General features: G+C 39.5%; 1 protein-coding gene across 5 annotated transcripts in view; it reads right to left on the bottom strand.

The window, feature by feature from the left end:
- Positions 1 to 12043, bottom strand: part of LOC106534478 (kazrin) — a 70362-nt gene that overhangs the window by 38579 nt on the left and 19740 nt on the right. For all 5 annotated transcript variants that reach the window (XM_014031128.1, XM_014031127.1, XM_014031132.1 and 2 more), the window contains one exon: positions 9258 to 9465. In XM_014031128.1, coding sequence (XP_013886582.1) covers positions 9258 to 9465 — 208 coding nt within the window. The remainder of the gene's footprint in view (positions 1 to 9257; positions 9466 to 12043) is intronic.

Genomic DNA, 12043 nt, shown 5'->3' with positions numbered 1-12043 from the left:
AAATTAAACCAAGATTTAGATTAGAATAATTATCATTTTGATCCATACATTGGTAATTTCTGAATGGGCCTCGTGCCACTTTATGTTCAATAAATTGGGCCCCGAGGTCAAAAAGGTTAAGAACCCCTGGTCTAAGTGATTTGTTTTTGCAGTCATAATAATTCAAGGTTGCTAAGCWATGCACTGATAAATTTGACATACTGTATATTGTGCCTCACTTTGGTTAATTAAAAGCTGAAAGTCACTCAGAACACAAACTCAGAGCAATAACAAATTATGTGAGATGTAAGATTGAACATAATTTTTTTTAAGGTTTGATCAAAACAGCTACAACTCCATCAATTTCAGCTTAGGATGATCTCGGTCTAAAACTCTYACATGAGAGGTGGCGCGCAATATGCACTCCATCAAGAAGTTTTAGTCAATTAATTAGATCAGAAATGAATAAAGAAGGTTTGATATTTAAAAAGACAATATACACAAAGCAGGCACTAAAAATGACAACAATATAAAAGCATTGCACATAAACAAGTGAGTAAATAAAGAACATAACAGTGTTTCATCTGTTCAAATGGGAGAAGGAAGAAGTATAAACTTATTTGATCTTACCCCTCATCTATACTTTTAATAATAATAATGCATTTTATTTGTAGGCGCCTTTCAAAACTCTCAAGGTCACCTTACAAAAGTCAATAATAAAAACCATAATAAAACAAAAAACACAATAAAAGCAATAAATCAGTTAATAAAACAAAATAAAATAGTGCAAACTATGAGAATACTGGTAGTTAAATTTTTGGTTCAATTGTGTATGCTTTCTTGAACAGATYGATTTTGAGTTGAGATTTGAATGATGTAATGGAGATGGAATTGATAAGGTCCAGAGGGAGAGAGTTCCATAGGCCGGGGGCCGAACAGCTGAATGCTCTTGACTTGGTCAGTGAGCAAAAGGAACAGTCAGTTTGGAAGAATATTATTTCTCACACGAGATGTAATGTTTTAATAATATATTGTATTAGTAACYTATCAATAATATCAATGGTATTCATATAAATTTCTATTCTAGAAATAAGTTCATAACAAAAAAACAACAACAACAACAACAACAGCATCATGCTGAACCAGAGACCATACTGCTTCTACAAGAAATGTGGGTTTAACATTAACTGAAGATAAATATTTTTTTTTGGATTGAGTACACTGTATGTTTAATTATACACAGCATTATCTTAATATTTAGGATGTTTTCAGCTCATTGGTTTTAGAAAGCTTCTGCATGAAGCAGATGATTTTGAAAAGCAGAGACGTGTTCTGCTTATCATCCGCTCCGATGGAATTTAACGCTTTGCATCCTTTGGATACAGAGAGGGAGTTCTGTGCTTCCTCAAAACTTTTTTCCCTCCCCTCCTCCTCCTCCTCCTCCTCCTCCATTCCTCATCCTTTTCTCCTTGGGGAATGGATTTAAACTGCAAGCAGGGCAACAATACACAGCAGCAATAAAATGTCTCTGCTGCTGAGGCAATGAGGCATTTAAAAAATGATGAGGAGAGATGGTTGTGAACCGGGATCGCACTCGCTCGCTGTCTGTCTTACGGCTCGTCTGGTTCTGAGAGGAGAAGTTTGGACTCAACAGGGATTTGGAGGATTTCAGGTGAAGACGAGGAGTCAGATGAGAGGAGTGGAGCCGTGGGGGGAAGAAATCGGATCATTATCGGCGCCTCCTGTCGAGAAGCAGGAACCACAACACCCCCACCAAAAAACGACAACATTGGAAAATCTGACTAAACACTTTGTCAGAGCTCTTTTATTTGTCAGAGCAGAAACATATTCTGAATCTCTTTCGCCCATGTGACAAATGAGAATAATTAATGGAGACATCAAGTACATCCTGCACCACATCCCCTCCCTGAAATGCCTCACAGTTTCTCCAGATACGCTGGCTTCTATTAGCTCAACCTGAGACAAATCCTTTAAAGTGATCTGCTTGATGCAGCTCGCTTCCTCTTTGTAGACCTGCTGTCTGATCCTCTGCAGGCGCACGATTCATATAAAATGTAGTGGGGCTCATGAAACACAACCAGGAAGAAATCCTCCTTCCTGACTGAAAATAAACTTTTTGATGCAATGCAGAGTTCTCACATTCACATTTTATTCACCCTCAGTTAAATTTACTTTCTGAGGACAGATGAGGAAATAAAGAAATTGCAATTTTATGCCAAAAGATCATGAGGGCCCTTTTGAGAGAAACTGATATTAAAAAGTACTAAAAATTGTAAGGAATTTTCTCATCATTCATTTTTTTTTTCCTTTCCCCAGACAATTAAAGCCACTTTTGCAGTGTTCTCTTAACTGAAACCAAACTCTAACACAGGAAGTCTACGTTTGCAGAAATCAGTTCTCATCATAAAAAAAACATCTGGGGAGCAAAAAACTGCTCTGAGCTGATGGAAATGATGTTTTTTATAGACTTAATTAGTACCGAAGACATCAGTCTCAGTGATACACAATCTCAAAAAAATAAATAAATAAATAAAAGCAATGTGATGTTTTGTGTCGTGGACAGAAAGCCACTCAGTTCTTTTTGAAACAGTTGATCTGTAAAGTTTCGCTCAGATAAAAGCTGCCTGGAAACTTTTAGTGCGGAGGAATGTCTGGTGGAGATGTARCCTGTCAGGCACGTTGGCATCTTACTAAAGCCTCCCTTCTCTGGTTCAGCACCATTATTTGTCAGCAGATTTGTTCTCCTTAAAAAAAAGGCGGCACTGCAGTTTGATGCCAAAACTCAGTGAATGTCGTCACAAAACTGCTCTCCTTGGCAGCATTTCTGTCTCCCTGCTAATAAAGAGGTTCTTATCTTTTAACCTCTGAGCATTGAAATTAGAGCTTCCAGGATGAACTTGGAAAGTTTTTTTTTTTGAGACAATGCAGGCCGGCTTCTTTTGGCCCTGTAAGGACATGATTGCAGATATCTGCCACTCAGATGTCCTCCCTGCTGTCCAGGCAGCTAAATACAGGGATGGAAACTTTTGCCTTAGCCAGGCTCCCACTAACATCCAGTGCCGCTCTGTTAGTTCATTACTTGAGCTTGKATTCCATTACAAAGCAAAACAAATAACCAGTCATTATTCAGTTAGGTTCTCTACCAGTGTCTGTCAAACAAAGACAATGATACTCCTTAGCTCTTCTTTGTTTAAATCAACAGGAACATGATGCTGCGCAAAAGTGTTGAGTCATTTCTTTACATTTTGCTTTCTTATTACTTCTATTGCCTGCTATACTGAATGGAAAACGGTGGTAAAATGTTTGTCTCAACATAATTTTTGCTTTAAAACCGGACATGAAAGGCAGCAGCCGTTGTGCATCGCTGGGTCTTTCTATTTTAAAGTGGTTTAAATTAATAGTTCTTTCTCAAGATCTTTCAAAGTCTTTCTTTGAACCACGGCATCTTTTTCCACTCGTTTTTAGTCCGAAACCTGGTCGTTTTAGTGGATTCATTCACGTTGAGACACTTAACACTGACCCATGAATCATTCAGCCATTAAAAAGCTTCTAAACTTAAGAGATGGACCAGTGTTGTGTCCGCACATCAAAAGTAACTTAGCAATGAAAACATTTTGAATTGGACCTTTAAAAGGATTTCYCAAAGATGCAATTTGTTTGCTGAATCAAGAAGAATACCAACGAGAACATAGTTCAGTTCACAGTATTTTGGAACCAACAGAGTGGGTCCCAAAGAACTATGATCCAAAAACRTCAATAATTGACGATGAGCTAAAGGATGATGCATCTGTCTGGTTCCATGTTGAACTTTTGCCAACCTTTTTTACAAACATAAACTCTAAATACTATTCATCTCATGTGGAGCCTTATAAACACGACATTACCGTCTTWGTCCTCCTCTTGTTCACTATATTGAATGTAATGTCATTTTCAAGTCAAATGTTTGGATAGAATTTGAGTGAAAGGCAGCAAACCCTTGATAAAAAATTAGAAAACATTCTGAAAACTCAAGATCAATTAAATAATATTAGGAAAGTTCTGCTTTTTGGAGGAAAAGTTTAAAAAACAAGTTTAAAGTTGTCTAAAACTTATTCACATCATCGTGAGCCTTTTGTTTGTGATATGTAATTAAAAGATGGCTGTTAAATACAAATACAGAAGCAGCTCCTCCTCTAACCTCTGAGCTGTCATCCAGTGGAGGCAGATTACTGCGGTACCGTCCTCCATGATGGAGGAAAGCAGATGAAACTTCTGTAAGCTTGCTGTGAGACACATGGTCATTAAGCATCCTTCTTTAAAGAAACAGTGATTATCTTTACTGTGGAGCTGCAGTGGCACTAATGCTTTCTGCTGCAGAGTGATTGTAGAAAAGAATCCTCTCCCCATCTGGCCCGAGTTTGTCGGAGGCCCAGGTCTCTCGTTACACCATGCAGACAAGCCGGCCTGGGAACATATTGCCAAACTGCAGGGGCAAAAATCCCATTCACTGCACCTCTTTTCTTTTCTTTTTTTTTTTGTTAAATCTGTAACACTCTCCGGGGACCACCCGTCTTCCTGTTCACTGTCCTCATGCAGTGCAAAGTATGCAATGTAAAGCCCGAGTTCCCCCGCCCCAGGCTCCGTCAGCCACGCCCTGTCTGAGGTCAGGGCAGTGTGTGTGGGACACGGTGTCCGAACAATAGCCCGAGGGAGGCAGCCCCCTCACTCCCCCAACATTTTCCCCACTCTGCTCCTCTCCCAAAACAGAATTCCTCTGGTGGAGATCTGATCACAGTGCTGGACTCCGGTATCAAAAAAAAAAAAAAACACATCAGAAATTTATATCAGTTATGTCAAAAACTATTATTATTATGTTGTTATTATWACTATTATTTGATTAGGATTTTTGATGTTTAAATGCAAATTAATACAAAAAAATATGGTACAGTGGTTCCAAACCTGGGGGGCCCACCCCGTGGGGGACACTAGAACAGAGGGAGACCTTAACCATGTCTGCTTAGAGGTTGTGAAAATATTAATTTACTATTTGTATAAAAAACATCAAAACAAGTTCATATAACTTTCCTTTTCCAATTAAATGTTGGTAACTTTTCTTTTTATTATTTTATAAAGAGATAAAGTTTGAACATAACTTTAGGACAGTGGGATTAATGGGGGCCTCAGCTCGGCTTGGAAGTAAGGAAGGTGGGATTTGAGGAAAATAGATTGGGAACCACTGATCCTGAGTGTATCAGAAGATCAGGAAGTCACAAATGGCTAAAAAAAAACTGCAACAAAATATAAAATGGCACTGTCATTAAAAATCTAAAACCAACCAGAATCTCAAGAAAAACTTTCAGAGACCTTCAGAAAACCTGGAGAAGTATCGATGAAAACCATTTCTAATAATACAAAGAAATGATGTAGGAATTCTGTACAATGCTGCTCTTGTTTTTTCTAAACTGACAGTTACCATTGATTTTTTTTATTTGTTTGTTTTCTGTCTCTCCGTGGTAAACTCGTGAACCTGTCAACAGCTGAGATAAGCTCCATCTACCTGTGGCCCTGATTATAAACAGACAAGGTATTTTTTTAACATACCACAAAAAGATATAGACTGAATTTAGTCCTTGTCTCATAAAGAAAAAGAGAAAAAAGGTGGGTGAAGGTTCTACATTCACAGCCAGAGCCGCCACATAAATTACCCCATCATTTAAGCTTGGCCATAGAGGCATTAAATGTTTGTATCTCCAGGAAAGATGAGTCACTGACTGCAGCACCAAGGAGACATGATTAAGAATAACAAACATGCCAGAATTATTTTTAAAAACTCAGTTTAGACTTTTATTCACACAATTCACTTATTGGTGCAGCGTTTTAACCTCCAACATTTTTGGTGTTTTTCAGTCTGTATGTGAAAAATAATCCCCACAAAATATGTTTTGTTCTTATTTTAAAGCAGCCAGAGGGTTATCCTTTCACCTCTTACTGTGCCACTCAACGTCTTACTCACTGTTCCTGAAAGGATCATGGAAAACAATTGGCAGACTCCATGTGATAATCTGTCCCTACTGACCGACTGCAGGGCATTAATCTACCAAGAATTAATGATTAATGATGTGAAGACCTGTAAGGTTGGCCTACCTGAATTTTAGAGCTAGATTTTTAACACCTGCCACCTGTTTTTTTCCCCTATCTCTATGTATCTGTCAGTTACCAAAATGAACAACTGGACAAAGTTTAATGAAACGTACAGGGCGTAATTATTGAATGTACAGTATATACAACTGCTGAAGTCAYCCAAATTCAAGATGGCCYCCACAATCAAGCATAAACAACACAAAAACAGCTCGAACTCCCCCAGTTTCACAGATATGGACCTAAATTTTAGCTTGGAAACCTTTGCAACACATACTCTGACTATGATCCATCAGTTCTACATAAGAAAAAATCTTAGTCTAAAATTCTGGCACAAAAGATGGCAGGTGGTATACTGTTTATTCCTTCATTAAATACTAAGATTTTCATTTTTATACACACTTTGTTTYCCATTACAAGCCAAGTATAAACTGTGTAAAAAAACAGAGTGTAAACCTTAGTTTTTTTTAAGAATCCTACACAAAGACTTGACACTGATGTGATGGATTAAAAAGAAAGGCAACTAATTCAAGAAAGCAATGAATACATTACTGTCAATGACTTCAACATAAGAGGCCTGACATGTTGATGAGTTATCCAAAAACATTTCCACTGAATCTCTCCTAAAGTTGTGATACAACCTCTTCTGAAAAGGTTCTGTTTGGAGAAATTACAGCAAATTAACAAGAGTTAAAATCGAAGTGGCTGCCAAGAGACTAAAAYTTACCATGAAGTTAATAGAAAGTTTATAAAATCTCTTCTCGTTCTTGGTTAAGTCGATTAAAATAAAGTGACAAAGGACAAACRCCAGAGTTTAGCATGAACAGCAGGCTCAACTCCTGTGTTTACGGCCTTGTRGGACGTCTGTCAGAGGTGTTGTTGTAGCTCCATGAGAAGGTGACAACGCAGCTAAAATTCTGGCATGCCGGCTCCGTGTAATGTATTTACAGGACCCATTTCATGCATAATAAAAACACTCCTGCAGAGCCTACAAACAGCTCCGCTTAGAAAGACACACACTCCTAAAGAACATTTAATTTCCCTAAACCGCGAYCGCAGGCTCGTCACACCTCAAGCTGCCGAACACCAGAAAACTCCAAGACAAATGATCCGAAACTAGAAATCTCATAAGAACAAGTTGAGCTGAGTTTCCAGACTTGGACCTCGGTCTTCAGATGAGGTGAGAGCTTTGGGGGAGGTGGTGTTTGGTTTGATCTGTCACCTGATCGCCGGCCTGCTCTCTGGGAACAGGAAATCTGACGTTACTGGGCTGACATTCAGGAATGTGGGAATGTCAGGCTGCATGTTAACATAACTACAACCAGACAGAGAGGCAGAAAGAGAAAGAGCACAAGTGATGGACACAACTGATAACCTCTGCTGAGCTGGTTCAAATCAAAAGAAAGCGACATTCAGATAAAATGTTTCTGCATTAAAAAAAGCTCTAAATCTTACTTAAAGTTCCAGCTGATATAAAGTAGTCACAGATGCAAAACAGATTAGGTTTTGATATAATCCAGCAAATCTGATGTAATTAATCTGTGAAATCACATTATTTAGCAAATTATATCAACATTATAACCTCTATGAGACTTGGAGTAGTATCCATGACCAAGCTTGTAGCAGATAATTTAAGAGTACATTTTGAGAAAAATCTGAATTAATCAGAAAGATTTCAGGGCCAACTGAACACCTGGAACATATTATTGTGCTCKTATAAGCTTCATTATTTATTTATTTTGTACTGCAGTGCACATTTTCCTGCTGAATGGGTCACCAAAGGTTCTACTTGTATCAGGATTATTAAGGCGATACTTGTCAAATGAACATGCATGGATGTTACGATGTAAGGATTTTCAGCCAAAATTTTTCCAAAATGTCACTTTTTTATTGCAAAAACATTTTTCTGGAAGGGAGGACTCTAAGGAATGCATGCTTCCTGAGATGTAGTTACCTCATCAGAGTCACAAGTCAGGAAAACGTGCTGAAAAAAGTAATGATCGTTCTTGGGAAATGTTTTATATTAACAGCACATTTATGAGCTGTAATAAAAGCTAGCTTGTTCACACCCGTGTCTACATACTTGTGCACACAGAAGAACAAAGATGAGCAATACTGGGCTGGGTTTATTGAAACCTTCTAGTTAGCACAATGTAAAAAAAAATTTTTAAATCAGCACTCGAGGAGGTCACTTTATTAGGGAGCATGTAAAAAAAGCTGATGCAGCAGTTCTGTGTGTCTCTATTATACTTTGTAACCATTGTAGTCATTTGCTCATTGTTTACAGCTTGACCTTGTAACCTGTCTGCTGTTCATTTTTAAAGAGTTACCTAAGCAAATTAGTGTTTCTTTTAAAWAAAGGCGCTGTCCTTCAACTAAAAGAAGGTCAAAATGAAAATGTTTGTCTGCCCATTAAACTTTTGAGCTATCTACACAATATAGTTACTTAGGGTTATTACATTAACTTCTATTCATGTTAATAAAGCCAATATAAAGTACAAACAGACAGAGAGAGAAACTGATTAAGACGTTTTTCTGATTTAAGCTAAATCACATACAGCATGTAAATGCTGCCTACTAAAATGGGTCAGGTGTCATTATATGTAACAAATAAACAAAATAATAAAACTCCATGGCTGCACTGGGAGCAACGGATATATTAGACAAAAAGTCAGAACAGAAATCACAACAGTGACATGTTTGAAGCTCCCTCTGTAYTTTGAAGCTTATTCTCCATCCACCTCGTCCTGATGTTGACACTCAGTGTGGGGTTTCTTTTCACACAATCGATGCCAAAGTTGAGCACAGAGTAGAAACAGAGCCAGAGCTGAAAAGACCCTGAAGAACCCAGCTGCTGCCCGGGAAACCAAACTCCCACCAACTCCGGCCCCCTTGCTCTAAACCCAGCCCACCCCTCACCCCAACTCTTCAGCCCAGCTCCTAGTCTCTCTCTCTCTCTCCTTTCAATCTGCTGGCTTTTCCACCGTCATTCACACACTGAGTTTGTGGGAAAAAAAGTCAATGCAGGAACAGTGGAACGCACATTCTCCAAATATTTCCCACTGCTGCTTTCAAAACAGTCACACATGTTCGTGTTCTCACTGCCGCTCACACGCAGGGAAAGGCAGATGTACACTCACCTCGATAGCGGAGGCTGTCATCGTGGTGGTTGAGCTGGTGGTGGTTCTCTATGGCAGGGGGGCTGCTGGCTCCCAGCTCTGCCAGTCTGCGGCTGGTGGCGGACAGCTCAGATCGGAGGTTCGTCACTTCCTGAGTGGCGGACTGGATGGCCCCATCAATCCTCTGAGCCAGCTGTTTGTTGTCTTCCATCATTTTAAGGATTTTCCCCTGAGGAGCAAATCCACACAGAGCAGCATGGTGTCAGGAGGAACATCACAAGGGGAGTGAAGCTGACACCCTTTTTCTCCTCTTCAACACCCCTTTCTCCTCCACTCTTCTTCTCTTTAAAGTCTACTTTAGATATTCAAAGAAAATCCAGCTTCTTCTTCTCATCTGGGCTGAGCTAGATGTCTACCTGTTACTGCAGAGACGGTTTGTGTGGCCAAGCACTACAAAGTGAGAGAAAGCATGTGTTTGTGCAGAGCAAAGAGAAGCAAAAAAAAAAAAAAGCCCTGGGAGTGGAAGGAAGAGAGGAAGACAGAGAGCAGAAAGGCAGAGGAGGAGGAGAGGTGGAGCGCAGCAGGCGGAGGGAAAGTGAATGCTCCCGCCGAGGAGAATGTGCTGCGAGCAGCTGCTCTCTGAGAGGACCCTGCACACACTGAGATGACATGCAGCCTTTTAAATGGACTGTACCATGTGGTGGAGGGACAGGGGAGACTGGGGTGCGGATAGGCTGATGCTCTACAACAACTCCTTAACTACACCCTGGATCCCACTCTCTGTGGAGTCTGTAATGGGTTAGCAAATTGAGTTTGTAGTGGTGGCGGTGGTGGGGGAGACTGCAGATTGTCTCTGTTCTTTTTCTGTGTTGTTACACTTAGAACTCAGCTTCAACAAGCAKTATATCTTTTAACGTGCACCCACTTTCCCTTCCTCCCTCTCACTCAAGCGCCCACCGTCTTTTCGTGTCTCCCACCCCTCCTGCTCTGTTCTATTATACATCCACGTCTTTGTCCTGGGAAAGCTCACCCCCACATCGATTGAAGGGGAAGAAGGGGGCTGACACTGGGAGCCCAAGGGGGAAAGCATTTCAACACACAGCAAACTTTGGAAAGGACAGAGGTTCAGCTCTATATAAAAAAAGAAAGGGGGGTGGTGGTGGTGGTAGGGTTCCACACAAAGAGTAAAGGCCTTACAATCGAGCTTCAGTCCTGTGATCCAAAACAGTTGGAAGGATTATTTCTCAGCTTTAACTGTGGCCTCGGTAAACAAACACCACTGGTATCAGTTCTTATCCTTACAGTTGTAAAAATTCCATCACACGTACAAAAGGTTACAGAGCAGRGGCGGCGGCTGCGGGAAGGGGACTGCTGATCTTATCTCGAAACATTTCTGGATGCTGCTGAGCCACCACAATTAAAATAAAAAATAAAAAAATCTGCATTTGACATTTTCATTTCCCCTTTTTCAGGGCGGAAAGGGAGGCGGATGAGCGATCCATCAGTCAGGTGCTCAGGTGACAATAGCTCCGTTTGTTCATTGGTATTCACTCAGTGACGGAGCGTGACAGCCGACGAGGTGACGGCTCGGGTTTGAGATTGACAACCGAATTCCTAAACACAACTTTTTAATTACTCTGATGGTTTACTGCGCACTGCTTTATATTACCCCCTCTGTTAAAGTAATGGAGTTATAGTCAGAAATGTTGAAGTAACTGTCCTATTGATGTGTCCTTGAARGGCCCAGTTGAACTCATTAGCTTTAATGTACAGTCACTCAGCGTCAGAACAGCTATGAATGATAGTTCAACACACGAGCTGAAAAATAACTATACAGATTTTACAAGCCAACTTTAGCTATAAATAACATCTCCATCAGATTGTTAAAATGTTTACTTCTTCTGAAAATTAATTTCAAGGGTAGTCTTGAAACATAAAAGTTATGTCCTTGTAAATAACAAATTTTAACGACCCATAAAGCTGTGAAGTGTTTCTTTCATTCAGATTTAAAGTACCATTCAAACAATTAGTCAATTAGAAGCCAGGAACTCTGCAACAGTTTAGGTAATTGACTAATTATCAGAGTGGAATTACTCTTGCTTTCCACTTCAATTCCAAGTGCTTTCATTGTTTTTGAGTGTTGTGTGTGATTGTGAAATAAATATTATTGGGTTTCTAAAAAATCTTTAGCCATGTTTATTTGCTGCTTGCAGTGATCCAGTTGTTTAAAGTGCCTGCATGCATTTTCTACAACTACAAAACGTGAAAGACATTGGAATATTTAAAAAATTTGAAATAATGCACACAATTTTACCCATTTTATCTTTAACTGGCATATTTTTGTTGAACTTAATGCCGCTAAACTGTAACAGGAAGTGATGTCAAAGGGGAACTCACTGGTCTTTGTTTACTACTTTCTGAATTGTGACTACTCGTCATTTATCTCTGATAGTGTCTTAAAAAAATTAGAAAAACACTCTATCTGATTCTACTTATTCATCTGTGTGAAAGCCGCTGTAGCAATACTATGCTTATGCAAACTTTTCCCTTTGACATCACTTCCTGTTACTGCAATGCAAATATCTCAACCACTGCTTGTCTCAGTGGTATAATATTTTCTTTGCTGCATGTTTTTAATGTTATCTATCCAAAAATACAAATTTTTAAATCATTAAAATTTCACGCCACAGGCACTTTTAAGGTTAGAGTTGGGTTTCTGAGTATAAATCATAAGTTGCTGGACCTGTTATGTCTGTAAACTGAGCACAGATCAACAAAAAATGGATGGATGGATGGATGGATGGATG

Source organism: Austrofundulus limnaeus, unplaced genomic scaffold, assembly GCF_001266775.1.
Source record: "Austrofundulus limnaeus strain Quisiro unplaced genomic scaffold, Austrofundulus_limnaeus-1.0 Scaffold1184, whole genome shotgun sequence".
NCBI classification, from domain to species: domain Eukaryota; kingdom Metazoa; phylum Chordata; class Actinopteri; order Cyprinodontiformes; family Rivulidae; genus Austrofundulus; species Austrofundulus limnaeus.
Note: the sequence above shows the minus strand (reverse complement) of the source record. Positions and strands in the feature narration are given on the sequence as shown.